Consider the following 26736-nt stretch of genomic DNA (forward strand, 5'->3'; position numbering starts at 1 on the left):
CATGTGTCTCTTTTCTATGCCATAATTCTGGGTTTTTTCACAATTAAAAAACAGGAGAAAAAGAATAAATCGAATGTTCTCGCTTTTGACCTTTCTCAGCACACACAGTGACTACCAAGAAATGGCCGGAACCCTACAAACCCTTGTGTCTTCTGGTGCCAGTCAGCGTGAATGAGGTTGGAGGTGTGTATGACAACCCGGAGGCCTTCTTCGTACAGCAGTAGCATCATTTTCCTTTAAAAACAGAAAAAGGATCAAAAAGCATTAACAGCACTCTCATAATACCTTTCTGATGCAAATGTAATAGCTAAAGGAGTTCTTTAAACTCTGATTACAGTATCCCAACTTTGAACATTTAGTCTTCTTTTCTCCTATACATCATCGCTATCAAAGTCTGCTTAAGTGACAAGTGGAAAAGCACCTTCCAAAATGCTGAGTATTTGCTGGTATATGAACTTTTTGCTCCATCCCGTCCACGTGGCCAGTCCCGGCACTTTAAACCCCTCCCCACTGTAGCCTGGCTCCTTATTATCTGTTCAGCATCACCCATTACTATCAGGGACAACAGGAATCTTCCTGTCCAGTGTTTTCAGAGTATGGTCACAACCTCTCGCTACGCCGTGGCTGCCTAGCATTAAAAAAAAAAAAACTGCAACAGAATAAATTAGAAACTCAGGAGTATACTGCATATATTTAAGTGCTGGTTCGTGACACTCTTGTTTCAGCACTTATCAGTACAGACACGTGCAGCAGACTGAAATGACAAACGCATTTCCTACTGTGGGTTGCAGTTTAAGTTTGGAAGATGCTGCATTTTCAAGAGACTGATCCTTCTTCATACTCTACAGACGCCAGACTTGTCACCAGCGTGTACCTGGGCTTGAGGTAAGTCTTCCCTTTTCTTCTCCCTTTACTCAAATCAGCCCTAGAGATTCCCTTCTTTCCCATGGGGCCTCCCCAGTCATCAGATTATTTCTCTTAGTTTAATTCCAGTGAGAGGGAGGGAACAGGACAGATAAGAGCTTTCCATCTGAAGCTGGAAGACCTAAGTACCAGTGTTCATCAGTTAGAAGTCATAGGACCCTATGTAAGTCATTTAATATCTCTGAGTCGTTCCATGTCCCCTGAGCCTCGGCTTCTCACCTGTGGCATGAAGGATCAACTCCGTGTTCACTTCATAGGGCTGATGTGAGAATGAAATGCAGTACGTGTTTTGTTAAATGTAAAACACTCCAGGTGTACATTCCCTCTACTGCTTCCATGCCTTGCTTTACTTTGCCATCTACTTTCGGATGATTCTTGGCCTCCCGATGGTTTTCTAATTATTTCAGGAACCTAAATTCTCTCTCCCCCAACTAGAGATTCATTCAAGGCAGTAACTCTGCCTTATTTCTATGGAGGCCAAAATGCTACTTAACATTTACTGATGGAAGTCAGTTTACACGTGGGAAAAAAATGAACCACTGGTTCTCTCAAATAAACAACATCCCAAATACTATCTCGATAGAATGGGGTTATTAGCATTAAAAAATACAGAAAAGACTATACAAACACAGAATGAGATTTAGCTCTTGCCAGAATGAGAATTTAACCCAAGCTGGCAAATGGTAAATTAATGCAAAGCTGGAGAAATGACAGCTGTTGAATCAATCTTCTTTCCATGTATGAGATGTGCTCCCTGAAATCTGAGCAAATTTACATACACAGTTGCCAAATTAGTAGTTGACTGTAATTAAGAATAAGCCAGTTATGAATTCATGATTTAACTTTTACAAATATTTCCATTAGTTAAGGCAGCAATTAACAGGAAAATCATGCACTAATGTCAGTGAATCCTATCAAATAGCATTGAGAACTAATCTAAGGGGAGTCATATTAATCTTTTCATAGCCAAAATGGCATGTCCCAATAAGGTCAGAGTTAAAAATGGATAAAACATATAAAGAAATGAGGTCTTCCCTGAAGAATACTGACCTGCATATTATCTATTAAGCTATGGGGGTGGCAGAAGGGACATTTCCCCTATTTGAAGCTGTTCCTGCACAGGGGGAAGGCAAGCTAATGTCTGTGGAGCATTTATGTACCAGGCATTGCTTTAGAAGCCGCACAGAATGCTAGCACACTGAATCCCACCCAATCCAGAGAAGGCGCTATTGTTCCCGTTTTACAACTGCAGAATCCGTGGCTAGGACAGGTCATGGGGACTATCCAGCTCCCCACGTGAACCAGAAGCAGCGCTTATTTGGGTCACACATGTTGGATCCTCCTCTCACTGTGCACGGCTTCCCCTGGGCTGGACAGGGCCGCAGCTACTTCATGCTACTGGGCAGGAGTGGGTCACATGGAGGGGAGGCCCTGCTACAGCCCGAAGAGGAGAGAGGCCCATCCTGCAGTCTGCTCCTGGCTGCACGGCCACATCTGACGCTTCCCTCCCGCTGTGGAGTCTCAGGGCCGTGGGAGGTGCCTTTGCTTCCCGCTCTGGGGGCCACCAAAGAGCTTCAGCATGCTAAAGCACTATGAGATAAGCCCCGGGACTCACAGCATCCTGGAAGCAGGGATGGAGCTCGTTCACCGTCTCTAAGAGGACCACGAGCTCCTGGAGGATGGGGCTGCATCTGGTCACTTCCAGATGCTCCGCAAGTAGTCACCACCAGCTGACGCAAGTGTGACCCCGGAGACTCCTTCAGAGTTACTGTGGCAGCTCCACTCTGTCGGGGGAGGGCGGGGGACGCGTTCACACCTGTCACCAGGAGCTGGAAGGCTTTCCTTCTTTCCTAGCTCATGTGTTTGTCTTGCCTCTCTCACCCAAAAACTAAAAGCTGGAAGGACAAACACCACGATGTCTCAAAACACTTTACATCCCCTCGAGCTGTGCTTCAAGAATGTAATAGATATTTAATGAATAACTCTTAGAACATTTTAAAATGAACAACGGAAAGTAATTTCAAGGCATGAGTTCAATCTCCTACAAAATACTGGCATTTTAACAAAAAGTAAACCACACACACACTACAGAGTGGGGAAAGGGTCTATCATTACTTCCCTAGGCACTTTCAACTCTGAATGAGGAACTCTGCTGGGTCTAACCTGCAAAATGCATGTGTTGGAGGCGAAGGAAGAATGGACTTGCAAAGCGTGTGTGTGTGTGTGTGTGTGTGTGTGTGTGTGTGTGTGTGTGTGTGTGTGTGTGTGTGTGTGTGTGTGTGTGTGTGTGTGTGTGTGTGCGCGCGCCAAAGGAAACAGACTTAATTTTAGCAGTGAGGAAACAACAAAAGTAAATTAAGAACTTAAGCAGGGCTTCCCTGGTGGCGCAGTGGTTAAGAATCTGCCTGCCAATGCAGGGGACACGGGTTCGAGCCCTGGTCTGGGAAGATCCCACATGCCACGGAGCAACTGGGCCCGTGAGCCACAACTACTGAGCCTGCGCGTCTGGAGCCTGTGCTCCGCAACAAGAGAGGCCGCGATAGTGAGAGGCCCGCGCACCGCGATGAAGAGTGGCCCCCACTTGCCACAACTAGAGAAAGCCCTCGCACAGAAACGAAGACCCAACACAGCCAAAAATAAATAAATAAATTTGTAAAAAAAAAAAAAAAAAAAAATTTGTTGTAAAAAAAAAAAAAAAAAAAAAATTTGTTGTAAAAAAAAAAAAAAAAAAGAACTTAAGCAAAAATAAACAGTTCTAGTCCTGTCTCCAACACTGGCTGGAGGAAAACTGCCTACCTACTTGGGGGCTCTAGTCTATAAAATGAAGACAAAGGACCAAGTAATTTTTTGAATAGCATTAAAAAAAAAAAAAAAAGGATAGCCCCGCCCCCCTCAAATGCTACTGTGTCAGATCTGGGCCAGCCCAGCACTCAGTCCCTCCCCGGACCCAGGCTCTCCTATGACTCGCTAGCATATTAAGTGCAGTGTGAATACGCCCAAGAAACGCTGGCTGCGGGCACAGAACGTGTGCCCTGCACAGGAATCCCGCACTGCAGGTCTAGCAAATCATGCCCAGGATCCAAAACAGGGCTTGCTGAATGTATTCTGGAATCAGTAAGGTATTTAGGCTAGGGTTCCAGCTAAGGGTGGGGGACAAGGACCCATCTGGTGCAACACTTTACTGGCAGAATCTCTACCCAGGACGGCTGACTACTGCTGCCCATCAGCGTCTCCCACGGTGGTGCAGCTACAGGAGCCTAAGATGCTGACTCAGCCTATTCAGTGCTATTTTGTATCCTTTGCTGAAATTAGCATTCTGTGAGCTCTGTGCCTGATACTCCAGCTAGGTAGGTGCTTGAGGTCACTCTCTACAACCCTCCATTACACTAAAGTTACCAATTAGGGGTGGTTGGTAAATGCAGCAACATTTACACAAGAGCACCTAAAACCAGATAATGTATGCTTGATAGGTATCCTTTCACAAAGTGGCTCAGTGCTTTCTGCTCTGGCTCCTTTCTGGAGACAGACTGGCAAAATATAGCTTTAAGCTTACGAAGAGAATGATGAACATATGCCCTCGTTTTTGGCGTAATATCAGGAAAACAGTGGTCACTTCAAGACTCGGGGCAAACACTTCCTCCCATGAGATTCCTTGTTGCCTTAGGGACAGATACCCAAAGGGACATGCCTGAAGCAGCAGGCTACCTGTTTCCACTGCTGGTCTAGAAGAAAGATAAGGCTCTGTCACACTCTTTTGAGTGTGACATATTTCTAGAGACATACGATTTACAAAAATACTGAAATCGAGGCAACCATGTCTTATTCTTTTCTCAGCTAGACAACAATTACGTAAAAGGGCTCCATAAAACAGTAAGACTCAAATAGAACGGGAGTCAAGCTGATACGTATCAAGTAGGAAGTAAGAGAAAAGTTTCTCCTGTCTGTCGTTGGCAATGTCTCAGAAATTATCCTCAGAGAATTTTCTGAGATGTCTTGAAGCAGGGACACGTACCAGCCTCTCAAGATGACAACTTCTTGTGAAACAGTTTTTCTTTCAATCACAGCACAGAGTTGACCCAACAGTATTCTATTTGATGCAACTCAGAATCTTAGAAAATTCACAAGACCTTCTTTAAAGTAGTGGAATCCATAGGCATGTGACTACCGCACGTACAGTCATGCGTAACCGCGGACCACAATCTATCCCCCTCAGTCGGCTATAATGAACGCCCTCAAGAGAAAGCAGAAACTGCATCACAGATTCAGACTTTAATGTCCAGAGCCAGAATCCTGGTACTTGGTCTTAAGGCTGTTCAGAAACAACTCCTTTTCCTCTGCTTCCTAATTGATAGCTTTTCCCCCAGCAAAATCATCACATGAGTCCCTCTAAGGGCGATTTCTGAAGAGCATCCTTTGATCTATTAAACTCATATCCTCCCTCCCCCATTTCATAAAAATTGCTTACGTGTGGTGTGTTCCAAATGCAATATCCAACTTTGCCTAGGATAAAAAAGAGGTCAAGTTACTTGTTTTTTAAAAACTCAATAATATCCCTATCTATTGAAAATTAAATTAGAAAAGATTCAGGTCAACTTTTTTTTGTTTTTAAAGTTTTTACTGCCCTCTAGTGGACAAGCCCTTGATCGCCAAAACAGCTTTTATTTTTTAATTTTTTTAAAACATTTTTATTGGAGTATAATTGCTTTACAATGGTGTGTTAGTTTCTGCTTTATAACAAAGTGAATCAGTTATACATATACATATATCCCCATATCTCTTCCCTCTTGCGTCTCCCTCCCTCCCACCCTCCCTATCCCATCCTTCTAGCTGGTCACAAGCACCGAGCTGATCTCCCTGTGCTATGTGACTGCTTCCCACTAGCTATCTATTTTACATTTGGTAGTGTATGTATGTCCATGCCACCCTCTCACTTTGTCCCAGCTTACCCTTCCCCCTCCCCGTGTCCTCAAGTCCATTCTCTAGTAGGTCTGCGTCTTTATTCCCGTCTTGCCCCTAGGTTCTTCATGACCTTTTTTTTTTTTTTTAGATTCCATATATATGTGTTAGCATACGGTATTTGTTTTTCTCTGACTTACTTCACTCTGTATGACAGACTCTAGGTCCGTCCACCTCACTACAAATAACTCAAGTTTCGTTTCTTTTTATGGCTGAGTAATCTTCCATTGTATATATGTGCCACATCTTCTTTATCCATTCATCTGTCGATGGACTTAGGTTGCTTCCATGTCCTGGCTATCGTAAATAGAGCTGCAATGAACACCGTGGTACACGACTTTTTGAATTATGGTTTTCTCAGGGTATATGCCCAGCAGTGGGATTGCTGGGTCATATGGTAGTTCTATTTTTAGTTTTTTAAGGACCCTCCATACTGTTCTCCATAGTGGCTGTATCAATTTACATTCCCACCAACAGTGTATGAGGGTTCCCTTTTCTCTACACCCTCTCCAGCATTTATTGTTTGTAGATTCAAAACAGCTTTTAGAATAGCATCCAGTGAGGTTCATTTTTTTTAGTGATTCTTTTTTTTTTTTAAATTATTTAATTATTTTTGGCTGTGTCGGGTCTTCGTTTCTGTGCAAGGGCTTTCTCCAGTTGCGGCGAGTGGGGGCCACTCTTCATCGCGGTGCGAGGGCCTCTCACCGTCATGGCCTCCCTTGCTGCGGAGCACAGGCTCCAGACGCACAGGCTCAGTAGTTGTGGCTCACGGGCCCAGCTGCTCCGCGGCATGTGGGATCCTCCCAGACCAGGGCCCGAACCCGTGTCGCCTGCATTGGCAGGCAGATTCTCAACCACTGCGCCACCAGGGAAGCCCGAGGTTCATTTTTTAAAGAACAACTTTTTTGTTACCCAGAATGATTCAATACATATTGCATTTTTAATTACAGTAATTAGAAGTGAGAAGCCTAATTTCTTTAGATGCCAGAAAACTAGTAAAAACAAATGACTCTATGCAACGTTTTAAAATTAGATATTTGGCTTATACAGAAATACACACAAAAAGTTTTCAAAGCATATTTAAAAGAAACATTGAAAGTGGTGGCAGTATTGAGACATTATGATGTTAAAAGTTTTCTCACATTTATAACATAGAAGATGCTGAAAATAAATATATTAAATCCATTTTTCATGTTTTAAAATGATACCTTTACAAACAAATGGGGGGTGGGGTAGGTGGGGAAGTAAAACATTTTATCTCACATCCAGTATAGCAAGACCCTGGTTAGGCCTCAAGATGAAAAAGTTAAAATAAATAGAGATGCCAAGAATAGCTTACCAGCTAGGAATTCTGTGTATGGACACAAATCCTATCTTCACAACTATGTATGACTTCGGAAAATACTTGAATCTCTATGCCTCATCTTTCTACTCTTTGAAATGAGGGTACTGTTAGGAGATTCAGGGAGTTGTTAGGAATAAATGAGAAAAGTACACATAGAACGCTTAGGAAAAGGAGCTGCACGGGGTAAGCACTCTACAAATGGAAGCAAGTGCTATTAAAATCAAAGCGCCCCCCCTGCCCACTCTCTACAGGTGGGCCTGTCTGCTGGGGGCAGCAATGGGCAACTGGAATACACAGGTGAGGATGACATAGCCCCTGTCTTGGGGATGCTCACGGACAGGTGGCCAAGTTCACTGCCCTTGTAAACTCAGTGTTCGGGTTGCTCACAGACTGGCATGCGTTTGTGTGGTCTGGCCACAGAAGAGTGAGCAGGAAAGTGCATTTCATGTCTTTTTTTTTTTTTTTTTCATGTCTTTTTTTTAAAAAAAATTAACGCAATGTTGTGTTAGTTTCAGGTGTACAGCAAAGTGATTCGGTTATATTGATACATATATATCTCTATTCTTTTTCAGATTCTTTTCCCTTATAGGTTACTACAAAATACTGAGTATAGCTCCCTGTGACACAGAGTAGTTCCTTGTTGGTTATCTATTTTATATATAGTAGTGTGTATATGTTAATCCCAGTATTTCACGTCTTTAAATTACAAAATTAGAATGAAGACTGTCACTCTGTAAATTAATATTTAGCTCAGAAAAAGCAGTGGTCAAAAAACTTGGCTTCTGAGTTTAGTTTTGCAATTTGTTGTGTGCTTTTGGGCAAGTCTAAGCACAAAAGCAAGGATGATAATAATTGCAACAGATAATATTTAATGGGTGCTTCTTTTTGGCAAATGCACCAAATTCTTTGCCCAATAACCCTATGAGATACAGTATTAGTAATTCATTTTAAAGATGAAGAAGTGAGGCTTTAAGTGGTTAAGTGATGGGTCCAGAATGACACAGCTAGCGGGTAGAGAGCTGGGACAGAACCCAGGAAGTCTGAACCTGGACCACCAGGTGTGCAAAATGGGAAAAGTGTCAGCATCCACTTATTCTTTGACTTAACGTGACCCAGCTTAGTCAAATGACACTATGTTGCTAAAAAAAATTCAAAAATTCATTTTAAAGACAAGATATAGGGCTTCCCTGGTGGCACAGTGGTTGAGAGTCTGCCTGCCAGTGCAGGGGACACGGGTTCGAGCGCTGGTCTGGGAAGATCCCATATGCCGCGCAGCAACTAGGCCCATGAGCCACAACTACTGAGCCTGCGCGTCTGGGCCTGTGCTCCGCAACAAGAGAGGCCGTGATAGTGAGAGGCCCTCGCACCGCGATGAAGAGTGGCCCCCGCTCGCCACAACTAGAGAAAGCCCTCGCACAGAAACGAAGACCCAACACAGCCATAAATAAATAAATAAATAAAAATAAAGGAATTCCTTTAAAAAAAAAAAAAAGACAAGATATAAAGGTATTTCAATAAGTCAGGATGGGGCAATCACCATGTCCTGCAGACTAGAGCTGGGAGCTTACGGAGGCCCTTCACACGAGGTCTGGAAGACAGGGCTCGTTACACCCTCTAGTGGCTGGCCTGAAGCATGCCACTAGGCCTGCCACCACCTTTCCTAAACTTTTCAGTACATTTGAAAAACACTTTGTATTTCCATTGATTTTATCGCTGGTTTTCAGGATTCCCGTGTTATTTTATTTTCTGCCCACTATTAGTCTGATAAGTGCTATCCTATTGCAGTTTAACCTCTTCTGTCTTTGGAAACAAATGCAAAACAAGGGGATTTTAGGCAACTGCTAAGCAAAGGCATATCTTGTGTAGAAGGTGAGCTGCAAACAGGATGGGTAAAGAGATGGAATAATTTAAAACTCCAACTACATAAAGTACAGTGAGTTACATCACAGGAAAAATGTTGTGAGACGGGTTTAAAATTGATCAGGTTGAGATTTCTCACTGTTTTAATCTTTAAAAAAATACACATACACACATAGATAATATTCTATAGCTAGAAGAAGTGATAAAACTTGAGTTGGAATTCTTTTACCTTGTATGGATGGAGGAAAAAGGACGTTAGAAGGAAAACGGAAAAGAAAAATAATTAGGTTCTATGTAGTTCACTCTTGTCTCTGTACTCCAAGAGTAGAAATCCTGAGCCAATTTCACTAAGCTATTGGCCAGGAGAGAAAAGGGCCATGAAAGAATCATTCATCAAGCTGCTCATGAATGGACTGACCAACTTGCTCAAATAGGAAAAGGTGAATATTACACCAGCCACTTCAGAACCACCACAGGAAGGAAATCATAAATGTAAACATTTTCTGAATTCCATGCTACCCCCTTGCCTCCCCTCCCCGCCCAGTTTGCCTGCTTCTTACACAAAATGCCACACATAAAAAGATCCTTTCAGATGTGGAGTTTAGAACAATGAGTCCTAAGGAAACTCCAAGACTCACTGGTCACACTGTATTTCCATGAACTGACTGGAAAGTATCAGGACAAAATCATGGGAATATATAAAGAAACAGCCTTTTCTTCGCCTCTTCTCTGCTTTGGTCCCAGCAAACCAAGCCTGTTATGAGACCACTTAACGCCCCTCATCGGACTAGGACCACATGCAGCATACAACTCGCGAGGTAGTTTTCTAACAGGTCTGCTTCTGATCTATGGGTCTCTCCAGTATTGAGTGGTTCTTGTGCAAAAGAACTAAGGGCTATGGGTGAAATGTCAATGGCAGCTAATGTGAGTTGGATAAGTTGTCACAATAAAGACTACCAGTTTTAAGCTGCCTTCAGAGAAAGAAACTGCCACTGAATTGAATCCAAAAAACCTGCTCAATAATGCTGAAACCTCTGTTTCCACAGGAACGTGGACAAAATAGATACAACCAGAGGGGTGGCAGGTTGGGGAAAGATAGGGAACCCTTGATATACCAGGTACAACTGAAGAAAGTGAACGCTTGAACCTGAACGAGAAAACTAGGGGGACAATACAGATGACTTCAGATACGAGAATCACTGACACGTGCAAGGAGGAGACTCAGTCTACGTGGCTCCAGAGAGGGAAAATTAGGACCAACGTAGAAGGCAGAGGAAGAAGACTGTGTGTGTCAACCTGGCTAGGCCACAGCACCCAGATATTTGCTCAGATGCTGCCGTGAAGGTATTTTCTGAGGAGATTAACATTTCAATCAGTGGACTTCGAGTAAAGGACATTATCCTCCAGAATGTTTGTGAGCCTCAGTCAGTCTGTTGAAAAGTGGAAAAGAAATAAAAAAAAGACTGATTCCCTGCAGGAAGAGGGAATGAGTCTCCAGTCGGTCTTTGGCCTCAAACTGCAACATCAGTGCTTCTTGGGGTCTCCAGACACACACACACAGACACAGACACAGACACAGACACAGACACACACACACACACCCTTATTGGTTCTGTTTCTCTGGAGAACCCTGACTAATTACAGAGATATCAGGTTAACATAAAGGAAAATCTTTCAACCATGAGGGCTACCCACAAATAGGATGAGCTACCTCAGGAAGCGTTTAAGCCAAGGCTGGACAGATGTCTGTGGGTGACGCTGGAGAGAGGATTCCCGCATTAGGTGGGTGGATAGACTCAAGATCTCAATTTCCTTCCAACTCTCAGACTAAGCATGATCTCGAAGGGCAATGAGTAGCTTACCTGGCAGAGGGCAATGTTTTCATAAGGCTTTGCCTGGGCATGTAGGTGAGCCTTTGCTTCGCGTTTGTCGCCATGCACGAGCAGGACTGGTTTCTTCCTGAAAAAGAGATCAGGAGTATTTAAAATCCATCATTCATGAAGCTGAACTGGCGCCCAGTTAAGGGTCGCTGACCACCGACATTTGCTTCTGGCCTGTGTGGTGACTGAGTACGGGGCCGGCACAGGACAGTGACCGATTAACCTTCGGTAACTGGTTACCTTTATAATGGAGCCCCGTGGCCTGAGCCTGAAGCTCTGCTGTGACCTGGAGGGGTTGTGACTCAAGACAGTCCTCACAATCTGATGTGCTAAATGCACCATGGACTTTGAGGACCCTGACAACCATTTTCCTGCATGGGTATTCCTCCACCTTACTTGCTGTTATGGGACTCTGCCACGTCAATGTGTTAGAAATGGGACAGGTGGCATGTCACCATGGGATGCCATATTTATTTGGTTTGCACTGCCTAATATGAGGCAGACAGACCGAAAACCCATCACTTCCATAATCTGGGTAAGGGAAGGCCCTATGACCCCTGCATTAACTCCTAAGCTACATGAAAAATCACTTGTGAAACAAGAGTGTCTCAAAAACAGAACAGCATTGATGTGCCCAGTGAAGCATGGCATGCTTATAGGTCGAGAACGCAGGTGGCAGTGACCTTTTCCTTCATACTAACATTGGACCTAAAATTCTTTTATTTGGGTTGAAATATGTCCTAATCTACTTCTGGACAGAACAGAAGGACATGCTAAAATCTGTATTAGGAAGGCTTGTGATTAGTTAGAATATATCAAAAAATGCTGTTTTCCCAGTATAACTTAACGTTTTTATGATTTCAATAGTTCCAAAAGAAATATTCAAAGAAGATGCATGGCAGCTGCCTGAGAAACACAAATCGTGTGTTTTAAGGCTGCATTACAGTTAGGACGTCATCCATCACTCCGTGGAACTCACCTGAACTCTGGTGGATACTGTTTTACGAGCCAGTCCACATCAAAGCAGTAGTTAAACTGGATGGGGGGAAGAAAAGAAGTCACGGGCAATTCAGAAAAGCAGTCTATAAGGAGAAGTGTTTGGTTATTGAATTCAAAGAAACTCTAATGATGAACTACATATATTATGTATCAACATGGACAATTTGCTACAATACTCATAAACAAATCTAAAATACATCTTGAAGGGAATACACCATTCAAGGGTTCTGAATTAGTGCAGGAGTGCCTGAGAAAACAGAAAATTACCTCTGCATGCTTTGGCAGCATTTGTATTTGTAAATTGAGTCTTTTTACATTATTTCTAAGAGTCCTCTGATTAATGGGGCTTATCAATTTATCCCTTTCCCCCTAGATGATTATAAAAAGGACTTTTGGAAAAGAACATTTCCTTTCAGCCTAACTTATGAGCTAGCTTTGTAAACAGGCATCTGCAACTGGACATTCACTAGGCTTATGACAATTACATCTTGATTACAGGTTCTGGACTAGACTTACCCACGGGGGTCCTCCCCACGCCTGGGTAATCCCTGGACCTCCTCCTGGACATACTGACTCAATCTAGCCAGGAGAACACACACAAATTCACCCCACGTTCCACCTGGAGACCAGGATTCCCGCCGCCAAGCAGAACATGGAGCACACAGAAAGCTTTGCCTCCTTTAGGCACAAGACCTTGTTCTATTTGCTGGAGAGCCTGGCACATTAAGGTGATTTATCAACACAAAGGGACCATCTCTGTCAGGCAGGAGAGCTGCCAAACACGTCAATCAAACATGCAGACGTACCCACATCCATAACTTCTACTCACTTCTCTTTGGAGGGTGTAGGAAATTTCTCATTTACTTCTCTAAATCAAATCAAACTTGACATGGCCTTCACCTCTCTACCCACACTCCCAGGGAGTTGCACCAGAGTCCTGTGAGATTATTAGTGTCCCAAAGAGAAGTCCCTCAGGTTGGAATTTCCAGAGTGACTTCCTGGCCAGTCCTTATGGCCCAATCGAGCCAGAAGCCCCAGTGATCGTGCATCCACGTTCCAGGCTGATGGATCCCACAGCTGCGGCGTTTGGTGCCAGCCTCCAGGTAAGTGCCATCTCAGGGACCCTGCACAGGACTGGCCCACAGGTCCCCCTGCTCACTTTCTTACAGAGTTATTTGCCCCTTCCGTCCAAAGAAAAAACTGTAAACTCACCTGAGCTGAAGAAACAAGTGTCCCAAATAGAGGAGATAAAATATCTGGGGAGACAAAACATTTATACCTAATTCATATTTTTGATAAAGACTACCTAGTAATAATAATCACAACTGACCTATTAAATAGTCACTGACGAGAATTTGGCTTAGAAAATGATGCACTGAAAAGGTACTACAAGGCTAGACTCTAATGTTCCATAAAATTCAAGAGAAAATTTCCCTGGGCTATTTAATAATATTTATTATGTATCAGTATTATTTAACCAAACATAGTGGAAAATCAAGAGCTACAACTTCAGTACTGGATGACTGGGCAATTTTACAAACTGCCAATAAGGACAATAATAACGATGTGTGTCCTTCCTCTTTCCAGATCTCTTAATTTTTTACCTCCTTCAAGTACTCATTGAAGTCTCTCGCCAGGAAACCTCCCCAGTCTGGGACTAGCAAGACAGCTCTCTGGAGCCTGAGGGCTCTTGCTTCCCGTGGAGGGAGGGCAGAGGCCCCCCGGCAGCTCCAAGCTCATATTTCTAGCACCCAGGTCATCTCTAAGGAGGGCCCACCTTGCACCCACTCAGGCTTGACTTCAGAGAAAACAGAAAGCCACGTCTCTACACCCTGAGAGGAAGCACACAACCCTCATCGCCACCACCGATCATAACAGCCTCACTTGGACAGGACCCTTCGGGTGCCAGGCCCTGTTCCTGGTACTTTCTATGTGTTAACTCTCAACTCCTCGCAGCCATTTTCTGTCCGTGGGGGTCTGTCGTTCCCACGTTGTAGATGGGGAGTCTCTCCTTAGGGGGCCGCGCGTGGCAACACAGCTGGGGACAGGCAGGGTCGGGACGTGAACACAGACAGTCTGGCTCCAGCACTTCCGCTCTAACCACCAAGCCAACCCTGAGGGTTCAGACTGGGCTCGTTCACTTATTTGACCCATATTTATTGAGTGCCTCCTGTCTTCCAGACATAGAGATAAATGCCAGAGAACAAAGATTTTAAAAGAACGAAAAAGTCCTCTAAGGAAGCTCCTACCTTAAAGGGAGAGTTGCACAATCAAGAGAGAAACTGCAGCGTGGCGCCCCCATTTCGCCCCCACTGCCGCTCCTCTTTCTACCTTTCTAAATTGTATCCATTTTTCAAGGCCCATCTGAGGTTCCTTTTCCTCCATGAGATCTTCTAAACAACCTACAATTATGGCCTTTGCTGGAGGGGTACACCAAACGCTTAAGAGCATGCATTCTGATGCTGGAATGCCTGGATTCAAATCCCAGTTCTACCGCCTACCAGCTCTATGACCTTGGGCAGGTTACTTAACTTCTCTGCACATCGGTCACCGATCCGAGCAGGACAACTGTAACATCTACTCATAAGGCTGTTTCGAGGATTAAAGGAGATAATCTCTATAACAGCTCCTATCACGTTACCTCTCCTTCTTCCATATCTTGGTGCTAATAGCCAGTCTTTATCACTTTATTATATACAGCAAAACCTTGCATAGTTCTCTATTTCCTGTTTCAATCTCTCTCAAATAAAATGAAACACTGAGATCTACCTTGTATTTCTGCAAAGCACCTAGACATTTGCAAAAAGGAAAAACAAACATCTTGTAGAATCAGACTCTTTACAGTATGGAATTAAATATACCAACATTTATATATCACATAAGATGTAATTATACATTGGATATATAATTAAAACACTATTAACAGTGAACACAATCTATTCTTGAATGTGGGCAAGAAAGGTAATGTGAAATAAGGGTGACAACGTTTATTTTGTGTATCTGCCATGTGAATATACTGGGCCGGGCACTTCATGTGTTATCTCCCTTTTTTCTGAATCCCCAGTTTAAAGGTGAGTGAACTGAAATTTTGAAGAATGTTAGGTCCTTTGTTAATTACCAACACAGCAAGCAGGTGGTGAGGCTGGGATTCAGGTCCTGTGTCTGGGATTCTAGGGGCCCTGCCATTCTCTCAAAGGAAACCCTTGTTTCCTCTCTGCAGGCAAAGATTTTGACACCAAGTGCAGCGGTGGGGGCGGGGGGGGGCGTTCCCACACAGACCGATCCTCCACGGACACCAGCTGCGCGTCCTACAACTGAATTCAATTCTGACACCATCCACCCGGAGGGGTATCCACCCGGAGGTGGCATCAGACCCCTCAGGACTGCCCCCACCTCAGATGCCAGTCACAGGCCCGGACCCCCTGTGCTTCTGACCGACCGGCTATAAATTGGGGGTTGCCACCATCCCCTCCACGGGCTTGATAATTTGCTGCAAGGCCTCACAGAACTCGGAAAATCACTTTCCTCGCTAGATTACCAGCTTATTATAAAAGGATACAACTCAGGAACAGCCAGATGAAGAGATGCACAGGGCGAGGTATGGGGGACGGGGGGCGGCCGTGCCCTCTGCAGGTGAGTCATGGCCTGGCACCTCCTCCTCCGCACCAACCTGGAGGCTCTGTGAACCCTTCCGGTGAGGGGTCTTTTTCGGAGGCTTCATTACACAGGCAAGACTGACTAAATCAGTGGCCCTCAGCGGTGAACTCGACCTCCAGTCCCCCTGCCCTCCCCGGAGGTGGGAGTTAGGGCAGAAAGTTCCAGCTTTAATCACCAGGCTGGTTCCCCAGGCAACCAGCACCCCCCTTCCTAGGGGCTTTCGGAAAGTCATCGCATTAACATACACTCCACTCCGGTGTGGCTGAAAGGGGCTTGTTAGGAATAACGAAAGATGCTCCTTTCACCTTTCATTACCTTGGAGCTATTTCAGGAACCTGGGACACAAACCAAAACCAAACCCCAACTATAAACGGAGTGAAGACCAAATATCTGTATACATCACAATATCACACAGATACTCCCTGAGGACTAACCACAGCAACCAAAAATCAGGGCACTCTTGTTTTGCTTCTGCGCCAGGAAGCAAAACCAGGCTTTCGAGCAACGGTTCTCAAACCTGATTGGGCTTGTGAAAGGAGAATGCAGGGCCGGGCTCCCAGAGTCTGGCGCTGGGAATCTGAAGAGGAGCCCGAGAATTTGCATGTTCAACAGGCTCCAGGTGTCGCCCACACTGCCGGTCCAGGGACCAGAGAGAACTATTGCTGTCAAGGGCTGGCTACTTGGTTAATTAAGTGTCAGCGACCAAGTTTAACCTTCAAATTACAAGTTAAGTAATTCTAAGCACTGTGCAAGGGGTTCCAACAGGGTTATCTACAGGGCTCTGGGAGACACCCGCTGGCTTCCTGACCTAAGCAAACAGTTTGCTGTCCAACGAATGCATCTGCTTTCAAAATGGGTTTTTTTTTTCCCCCCGAGAGAAGTTCAGAGGGTTCTTAGAGATCCCTTCTAGGCTGCCCTCCTGTTTTTCGAGGGGGAGCCCCACAAGTGCAGCTCCCGGACCCCCGGCTTCACTCACCCCTTATGTGGAGGGCTTCCGAGTTATACTTTGGCTTAATTCCGGAGACTCTAGTGAGGTAAAATTGGAAGGGGTTCCCTTTATCCAGCATGTCCCAGATGTCCTGGCCTTCCCCTGACGTTTCAAGCCCGTGGCCGGCCGAGGGGCTGTGATGCCCAGCTCCCGCGACAGCACCATCTCTGGGAGAAGGGAGGCCTTTCTCCTCTTTGACTCCCGTGTCCTTAGCCCGCTGCTGCTGCGTCTCTGGTGGCAGCTCATCCTCACTGCTGGAGAGATGCCAGCCCAGGTCTTCCTGGGAACCGCCCTTCTGCCTTTTGGGAGGTGAAGCTTCTGAAACGGACTCTGCGTTGCTGAATTTCACGGGTGCGATCTTCCTCCTGTGGGCAGCTTTCCGAGCCTCGGAACAGGTGTACTTTGCCTCACTGGCTGCTCCCTGCTCAGCGTGCGGGAGAAAAGAGGTAGATGGCTCGTCCGGTCTTGGCTTTTCCTCCTCGCTTTCATCACTACTGGATATCGTCCACCTCCCGTAACTGCCTTCCTGAGACATTACACTTCCTCTGGAAATGAAAGGTGGAAATTTCGTTATTTCCCATCCATCAGGCCACCGGCACACTCATTCTCTTGCTCTCAAATTCCGTGTCCTGAGCTTCCAGGACACATACAGCACACCTGACACTTACCAGATGCCAAGACGTGTCACTAACATCAGCTGCTCTGTGGGTGTTCACGACACATCACCACAATCTGCCATGAGAACTTGGCAAATAAAGTGACGGCGAAAATCCTGCTTACCTTCTGCTTCACTCCCTTTGTCCTTCCACCTAGACCTTGTTCCTAAATGCCTGAGGAAATGGACTTGAGCCAAAGTCCAAAACAAAAATGTCCACTCTTAGCCCTGAAGCTTCCAACAGGTGTTTGGGGTTAAGGTCAGTTTAAGGAATTTCAGGTCAAATTGGAATTTATCACCTATTCCTCACCCAGGTATGGGAGCCCAAAGGACTTCAGGGACTACTTCTTACTCCCCCAAGATAAGCTACTTACCATAAAGCTTAACAAAATCCTCAAAACAGTATCAAATGATCAATTCTATATATACATTATCTAGGGATGCTTCCATGAGGACCCAACTGACTTAATGATTATCTAATCCTAAATCAAACCACGAAAACCTGCAGAGAAAGAACTTGTACTAAAGCAAAACGTTACTTTGTTTTTTAAACCACACAGTTTAACTTCCACTTTCTTGCTCTCAAGAGGAAAACAGATGAAACTTTTGCTTTTCTTACCTACAAAATGTCACCAATTCAAGGGTAAAGGGCTATCTAAGTAGATTTCCCAAATAACTAAGGAGCAGTTCCTTAGTGTGATTAAAAAAACAAAAAACAAAAAAAATACACTTTAGTACAAGACCCAGAGGAAAATTACAGGACTCAAGAGTCTGTACTCAGATTGTGGACGTAGTGTCTACATGTTTGCTCTAGAGCGTAAGCAGGACCTGTTATGAGTGCAGATATAGGACAGACTGCAGCATGACCCCCACTCCTTAAAAAAGGCTAAATTCTGCACTGAAAGACTTGCAAATGAATATACTTTCATGTTTCAAGCTAAAAAGTATATTTTTTTAAGGTATCTATCACTTTGCACAACTTCTCACCTTTTTCAATTAATGACCAAGTCAGATAAAGTTTCTCCTGTAAATTACACATTTCAAGAAGCTTTTAAGCAGAGTGCATCTAGACAATAATTTGACTCGTTCTTCATGGCCCAGGGTCACTATTAAGCCCACCTGGCATGGACAGTGTTTTGCAGCCACAGCTGTAGGGACCACAGATGGATGGAGACACTTGCTCCTGTAACAGGGGCCCTACACTCTGTCTAGGTCTTGTTTTCTAAAAGTTCTCTGTCCTTTCCCCCTGTGTTCAGCCCACTTCTAGAGGCTGTTTGAACTCTGAGTAGGTTTTTCTCCCTAAATTGTTTCTAATCCGATAAGGGTTAAGACACCAGATAATCCAGCTTGTTGGAACTGTATTGTTACAGTTTACAGGATCTGAGAACCAGGTTTTCCCATGAAAGAGGTTAAGACAGACTTACTACTTAACACCTACTTCAACAGCTCAGTTTTTTGTTTGTTTTGACTGGTTTTTTAAAACTTAAGTTCCTTTAGTGTTCTAGACTCTGGAGACTGCTATCACAATTCACTATGAAGGAGCCATAGTGTCGGTTAGTTTGCAACTGAAAAATTATTTAAGAACAAAAGAACCATCTTTGGAAAAACTACTCTGCTGTAAGCTCTAGCTTTCATTGAATTCTAAACCAGCTCTTAAGCTAGGCACTGAGTAATAGAATCTTCGACTGAGATTCCTCAGGCTGTTCTCCCTAGCTTCCTGCCCCATCCTAAAGCAAAGAGAGGGTCTCAGAGTTTTTAGGTGAAAAAAGGGTTCAGCTCCCAGCCTGAGAAAAGGAGATGTATACAGACCTCTTAGAGGTCACCACCACCCCTCTTCCCAGATCAATTACGTATAAATAAAATGGAATTCAAAAATCCTGAGAACTCTGAAAGGAAAATATTTATTCGTCTTTAGTGACTGTGTGAGCTATTTAGGAGATTTCTAAGTTTTTCAGTTTTATCATTATCTACACTTTCTAGAACCACATGTGGGGTGGGAGAGGGGAGGAGGACAGAGAATTCCCTCCAAAAAAGGACAAGTGGGTAAAAAGTAAAGCTTTGAAAAAGATATTTCCTAGAGAAAAAAAGTTTTTGTCTGCTCTATACATGGTTTAAATTTTGGATCTGCTCACAATCCAAAATGTGCCTGAGATTATTTACCAATTAAAGGCAAAAAAACCTTTATAATATGCTAATAAAACTGTAACAAATCATTAAGCCTAGCAGGTTACCAGCCTCTCTATGCAGTCAAGGCGCTTAGCCTGTTGAAGGGGAGCTGTTGGTAAACACCAAGATTAACCAGCAACTGATTCTACTTTGGAGGACTGCATCTGGCTTCGGGATCAGAATTTCATCTCTCTCTCACACAGGCCCAGACTCTCTGCATTCTCAGACAGCTTTCATACTCAAGTCATATAGCTTTACAAGGACAGAACCTAAGTGTTTTCCTTCAACTGTTTGTTCACGGTTTGTCTTCCCTGGGCAGTGCCTCGCACAGCACAGGTCTAACACCACACTCTGGGTAAGTGGTGACACCAGGATCAGAATTACAACACAGGTGGGCTGACTCTGAGATCTGACATTCAGTGGGTCAGCAAAGTGCAGTATTTCCCAAAGCGGAGGTGACTGGGACCTGACGTTAACTAACATTACATTATGAAAGTACCTCCCTTTCCCACTCCAATCCAATGTCTCAGTTTAATCAAGGAGAAAGCTGTTTGTTGAAATGTCTCTATTCCTGCTTTTGAACAAATAACGGACTTTGGGCTCTTCTGCAGGCAGTAACACTTTGGTTTAACATCAACAGAAGGTATCTTATGGCTCCATTACATTTACAATAACTGAAGTTTACTTCTTAAAGATAGTGTTTATGTAAAAGTGGGTTCAAATGAAAATATTAAGCAAATAGTAGTACAGATGTTGACAGTGAGACAAAACTGGGGAGGAAGCAACCGACCACATTACTGAAATTTGGCAAACACTGCGTTAAGCTACAATGCCAAGGAGGGTAAAAATCTAAAGACATTCTACCACCAGATGCCAACTCATAACATTAGAGTGTCTATTAGACACTAGAAAAAAAAATCTGTGGATGCAAATGGATACTCCTCTTAAAGCTGCTAGCTCCTCCTCTCCCCCTACCATCCCAGACCCAGCTGGGCTATTTCTTTTACACTTCCAGCTGACCCTTCTTATAGAGCTTGCAGACCATCAGGAGGGCATGGAAGTCAATCTCAACTGAGGCCAGGTGTGGCCAGTAGTGGGCAAATATGACTCCAATTTCAAACCCAGTCATTACTAGCTGGTAAATGTGCACTTAGGCAAGTTACTTAACTGCTGAGCCTCAACTTCCTCCTCTGTAAATGGATGTCATACCTACCTCCCAGAGTATGTTCATTAGAAAAATATTTATTGAGCAGCTACTATGTGCCAAGCCCTGGGAATAAGAAATTAACAACATAGAAACAATTTGTCCTAGGAAAGCTTATATTTCAAGGAGAAAGAAACAGATGGACACAAACGAAAATAACCAAAAAAGCCAAGATATCTTTACAGATATTCATTATATTTTACAGGTATGAGAGAGTAACAGGGATGCCCTTACCTTAGACTATCCTGAATTTAACATTTAAGTGAGCTCTGAAGGATGAAAAGGAATCAGCCAAATAAAAGTGGGGGAGGGAAAGAAGAGTATTCCCAGTGAGGGAACCCAACCTGCAAAGACCACAACAAGGTTGTAGTAACTCCAAAAACAGACAGAAAGATTTGGGTAAGGAAGACAGGTAGGTGGTCCAGGATGAAGGGGGTGGGCAGGAGTAAGTTAAAGATCCTGGATTTTATTCTAAGAACAGTAGGCTCCACTTAAGGGGAGCACCTTTTAATAAGCAGGGGAGTACCTTGGTCCGATCTCCTTTTTAAAAATATTACGTTCCCTACAACTCTGTATGGAGAATGGTTTGGAGGGAGACAAAAGTCGAAGTGAGGCGGCTCCCGCAGGGACTCTGGTAGCTCATGAAGGCGCTCGGAATGGAGTGAAGTGGGCTGATTCCGGGGTACACTGAGTAAGAAGGGACAGCTGCTAACTTTTCTGTGCGCTCACCTTTACTGGGCATACACTCATTTCACACTCATAACTGTTTCCATTTATGGGGAGACTAAACACAGAGGTTAAGTGCCTGGCACAGAGTAAGCGCCCAACATGCTAGCTAGCACTAACTCTCCAGGCCATCTGCCTACTACGTGGAGGAGCCAGAGTAAGAATCCGCGGCGGGGGGACCCCTCCAGCAGGACTCCGGTCTCCTCAAGCAGCAGCTGCTCGCGCCAAAGAGGTACTATTACTGGAGGAAGCCGAGGCCCAGAAGGGGACCCTACCTAGTGTCTCTACAAGATGCTCCGCTTCCCTCCGGATCCACCTCCAGTCCCGCGGGGCACTCAAGAATTCTCCGGACGCCGGTTGCCCGCGCTCCAGGCCGGAAGGAGCAAAAGCGCGGGCAGTTGCCGAACGCGCTCCAGAGGCCCCGGAACCCGCGGCCTGCAAACACTCACCTGAAGCCCCCAGAACACGCAGCCGCCGGGGACCCCGCTCCTCCGCCGCCACTCGCGCCTGCGCGCGCTTCAAATGCTCCAGGCCGTGGCGCGCGCAGAGTGGCCCTGCCCCTTCCCCTTCCGGGATGCCCGCAGCTGGGTCCTAAAGCCCTCCGGGTCATGAGGGGCTGAGGGGGCACTCCCGCAGGAAGGGGCGGAGAGAAGACCGTGGCGCGGCTCCTAAAAGGGGGAGAGAGGAAAAGAGAGGGGCGGAGCCAAGGCTGGGGGCGGGCCTGGAAGCCCCTCCGCCATAGGCTGTTCCAAGGAAACATTATTAAACAAAGTCTCTGGCCACTAGAACTGCGGGGTCAACGCCAGTGGCTCGCAGGCCGTCCAATGGGAGAAGACATTGGAGGTACCCGGCCAAGTTCAGCTTCCTGAACTGCGGGGAGCTTGGTGGGCGGTCGCTGCAAGCCGGGCGTAGGCCGCAGAGGTCGCGAGTTCAGGCGTCCCGGCTCCCGTGTGACTGTCGTGATGTTTTTCTCCCAGGCCGGGGCCCGGCCGCGGATGTGGGAAGCCAGCCCGTCAGAACACAAGAAGTGGGTGGAAGTAGGTGTCCGGAGGGCTGTCTCCGACTTTAACTTGACCCGGGACTTTCACTTCCGTCACCCCCTCCTGGCTCTCACTCAGCTTTGTTGCACAGATAAGGGCTGGACTATCGTTCCGAAGTGTCATGATTAATGACCGAGGCTAGGGCTGCAAGGCTTCTGGATCCCTGTCCAGTGTTCTACTTCCAATTCCTTCTTTTCTCCGCGACATAGTCTGTGTATAACAACCTGTAATCTCCATCTCTCCTCCCCCCTTTCAAAGCCAGCCCCTTTGCCTCACCTTCCCAATTCTAGGATTGAATTTTGGGTAGAATTTTTCCGAATGGTTTAAAGGAATTAACCCAGCGATTAAGTCGTTTGCACTTTTTGGGGGGTACATTTTAACACATTAAGATTTCTTTTTCTTTTTGGCCCTGGGGGCAGCATTCGGGATCTTAGTTCCCCGACCAGGGATAGAACCCGTGCCCCCTGCAGTGGAAGCTCGGAGTCTTAACCACTGGTTCTCCAGGGAAGTCCCAGCAGATTAAGATTTCTTGAGGATTAAAATTAGGATAATGAAATTCCATTTCCCAGCCCTACTCTTGGCTAAGTTTTAGGTTTGGGAGGTCTAAACTTAATATGAGTTAGTAATAATAGAACAAACGGTTTCTGTGTTATTAACTAAAGATATTTGCTGTTCTTTAGGTATTTAAAGCATGCGATGAAGAAAACAAAGGCTGTCTAAGCAGAGAGAACTTTAAAGTTGCTGTTGTAATGCTGTTTGGATACAAGCCCTCCAAGGTAGAACTTTCTTTTGTATTTGGGGACTGGGCTGACAATACAGTAGTGGATGGATTCTAAGTAAAGTGCAGAGGGCTAGCTTAGGATGTTTATGAAGCAAACCGCTGCCTTTTGAGCAATTTCAGAGATGTGTCCAGTGCTGAATTTTACTTATGTCTTAAGAATCCAACTCAGGAATGAATTAGAATCCGTCAAGACTAAGTCATCAGGCTGCTAATAATATTAAGTAGGAGATGCTAGTGAGGTTCCAAGAGGGAAGCCTGGGAGTGGGATGTTGGTAACAGAAGGAATTCACAGAGGAAGTGACATGCAGGATTCTTTTTTTCTTAAATTAAAAAAAAAAAATTTGCTCCATTTAAATTATGAAAAGAATGCATTTACATAGTCAAAAAATTAAAACGGTCCAGAAAAGTATAAAGTTGGGTGTAAAATCCCCTCCCTCCCTACTAAAGGGTCCCACTCCTCAGGAGTTACCATTATTAACAGTTTCTTGTGTATCATCCCAAAATTTCCTATGTATTGACAGACACGCCTAGCATTGTATTGAAAAGTGGGTGCATAGTATGCCTATTTTATTTTAACTTGCTTTTTTCACTTCACAATAGAAGAACATAAAAGCACACACAGCACGTTAAAAAAATAGTTGCTTACTATTCTCTTTAGCTAGTTTCCTTGTTTTGGTCATTTCAGTTGTTTCTCTTATTTTTCATTCCTACAAATATTGCTGCTGTGAGCATTCTCTTATAACTGTATCTCTGCTTGTGGATATATCTCTGTGGAATAAATTCCTAGAAATACAAGTGCTAGGTACATTTGAAATTTTGTTGGGCATTGGTCTCCAGGAAAGGTTGCACTAATTAAGGAGAGTTGAGCTGAACTTCAGTGAATCTCCCATTTTAGTAGGACAGGTTTCCTATGCCTCCTGTCCTTGTGCTGCTCCTCTTGTCTGTTACATCCATTCTAGTGATGGATCCCTCTTGTTAAGCTGCTGAACTGGAATTAATCAGGGGCAAGATCTTGGCCAGGTTTAAGAAATTCAACTGCAGGCATCAAACAGAGGGAGCACTCAGGGCTCTGCCTGGAATGTCATCCCTCCTGCTGTTGTTAGACAAAGTGGCTGGGCAACTGCTTTGGCCCAATTGTTCCCTATGAGTGGGCTCTACCTGTCTGTCAGATTGCAGGCCCTGCAAAGCCAGGGACCTCGTGATGTCCCACTTCTCTGTTCTTCATTATGCTTAAGTGTATTACAACTTCACTGTTAATATGTTCTGTTGATATAAATATGTCCCATGAACCACCCAGGTAGGTTCAACTGCTAGGGGTTGCTTAGTTACTGAGAGGTTGATTATGGAGCTTCAGGGCTGGCTCCCAGAAATTGCAGCTCTCCTGTTAACCTGCAATCATTTCAGCTGGAATTCCAGAGCAGGTCAGCTAAGGGGACTCAGCTTTTGAAGCATTGAATTTAACCCAGGTTCAGCTGGAAAGATATCTGGTCTCATTCTACCTTTATCACCTTTGGATCTATTTACTTGATTTTAATTTTAGAACATGTAAGTGAGAAATTTAAAGACAAGTACAGTGATATGGTAACATACATACATACACACCATCAAATTTAACAGATTTTTACTTTTGGTTGAGGTTTTGGATTTTATTTTTTAATCAAAGGAAATGCTTGTTTACTGCAGATCGCTAAACAGTGAAATACTGATATAGCAAATCACTTATACACTTAACAATCATTTGTAACAATCATGAAGTTTTATTAAGTGACGCTTAATGTATTCCCTCTGTGAAATTTTACAGATTTTTCCTCTTACAATGGGTTGAGGTTTGGGGTTTTATTTTTAAACATTGCTTTTCAGCAAATGAAATATTTACTGAATGCAGGTCATGAAGCAGTAAGGCACTAAAATAATAAATCACTTCTGCATTCATGAAGATGTTTACAGAATGAAATTTATTGTGTTCCCATTTAATCAAAGGAGCACTTGCTAGTTGCTAGAAATACAAAGGTGAATAAACATAGACCCTACTTTGAAATAGTTCACAGTTTAGTGTAGAGAGACTTATGAAACTCTGATAAATACTAAGATAGAGAAGAGATTAAGAACAGAAAGGGAGGAGGGCAAGGAGAAGGGTCTAATTCTGTAGTAACTTTAATAGGAATCTGGGCATCATTTAGAGCAGCGGAGGTAGACTCTGATATGAAGTGTCTGGGAGCGCTTTGTGGTGGTGGGAGAAGTTATGCCTTGGTGATTCACGGTTGCCTGTGGTGGCCGTATCAGAGTGATGTGACAGCAGGACTGAAGGGATAAGAAAATAAGAAAATTCAGAAGGAGTAGGTTTGGGGGAAAGGCAGTGAGTTCGGATTGGGGCATATTAAGTTCGAGGAGGCTACAAGCACCCCAAGTGCATTCCTTTTTTAAGTGCTGTGCTGGGTGTTGAGGTGATGGTGGTAAAGATCTGCTCTCAGATTGTGCCACCTCCCTTAGATGTAGGAATCTGAAGTTGGGTGGAGAGGTGAGGGCTAGAGATAGATTAGGGATTCCTCACAGGTGGTAGCTCAAAACATGAGACTGAGGGGGCATTGCCCAAGAGGAGTGTGCGGCGTGTGAGGGGCAGTGTCCTGAGGGGAGAACATGGGGGGAGTGCCCACATTTAAGGGTCGGCGGGGACTCCATGAAGAAGATGCACTGGGAACTGGTTGTCTGGGAGGGGCAGGAGGAACCAGGGAAGTGCAAGGCATGGAATCCAAGGTGGAGAAGCTACATCAGATGTTGCCAAGGTTCTAATTCCATGATGTTTATAAAGCTCTCTTAACCATGTGGGAAAATGCTTATGTTTTAATATTTAGTGAAGGCAGGTCCCCAAACTTAATATACAGTGTATTCTCAAATAGTTTAAAAATGCATGGAGGGGGGGAAAAAAAGCTGTACTAGGCCTAAATGTTAACAATGGTTTTCACTGGATGGCTGGTGTTTTAGATGTTTTTCTTCATAATTAAAAAATATTTTTCATGTTTTCTACATCATGTTACTATTACAGTCAGGAAAAAATTTTTAAGTAAACCCATAGAGGCCATTGTAACAATTGCTTGTATTTGTCTAAAACAGAAATGTTACCTTTTAGGTTATGCTGTACATGTGACAGCCAAGTTGAATCTATATGACCAAACTGTTTTGGTCAATGCAATAAAGTTTTGGGGGCCATTAGAGTCTGTAGTAGATTAGCATCTGGTATCTTATTAATAGAAGAGAAAAATGACTATTATAGCTGTTCTGTGATGTTACTTGTCTGCTGGATTCAACAAAGTTGGTTTCTCATAAAATACATTCCTTCCCCGCACCCCAGGAATTAAGAACTTGTACTGTGAAAACATTTGATGAAATTGTATATCTTATGCTTCTTTCTTTTCTAGATAGAAGCTGATGCTGTGATGTCCTCAGTAGATCCAAACACTTCCGGTAATGTGAAAGTTAATTTTTAGTACTCTTATTTAGACATTCATGAAACTACAGCTAAGAACAAATATAGAGGCTATAAAGCATTATGTTTAA

General features: G+C 44.3%; 1 protein-coding gene, 1 long non-coding RNA gene and 1 pseudogene across 33 annotated transcripts in view; 2 read left to right on the forward strand and 1 right to left on the reverse strand.

The window, feature by feature from the left end:
- Positions 1 to 21982, reverse strand: part of LOC130707602 (tyrosyl-DNA phosphodiesterase 1-like) — a 70310-nt pseudogene extending 48328 nt beyond the window's left edge.
- On the forward strand, positions 725 to 12002 carry LOC130707607 (uncharacterized). Its single transcript, XR_009007523.1, has 2 exons — positions 725 to 885; positions 11833 to 12002. It is a non-coding gene; the product is annotated as an uncharacterized LOC130707607 (long non-coding RNA).
- Positions 21983 to 22222: 240 nt separating the features above from the next.
- Positions 22223 to 26736, forward strand: part of LOC114236921 (EF-hand calcium-binding domain-containing protein 11-like) — a 102520-nt gene continuing 98006 nt past the window's right edge. For all 32 annotated transcript variants that reach the window (XM_057542995.1, XM_057542997.1, XM_057543000.1 and 29 more), the window contains exons 1-3: positions 22223 to 22397; positions 23081 to 23176; positions 26598 to 26643. In XM_057542995.1, coding sequence (XP_057398978.1) covers positions 22323 to 22397; positions 23081 to 23176; positions 26598 to 26643 — 217 coding nt within the window. In that variant the 5' untranslated portion in view covers positions 22223 to 22322. The remainder of the gene's footprint in view (positions 22398 to 23080; positions 23177 to 26597; positions 26644 to 26736) is intronic.

This window comes from Balaenoptera acutorostrata, chromosome 3, assembly GCF_949987535.1.
Source record: "Balaenoptera acutorostrata chromosome 3, mBalAcu1.1, whole genome shotgun sequence".
NCBI classification, from domain to species: Eukaryota; Metazoa; Chordata; class Mammalia; order Artiodactyla; family Balaenopteridae; genus Balaenoptera; species Balaenoptera acutorostrata.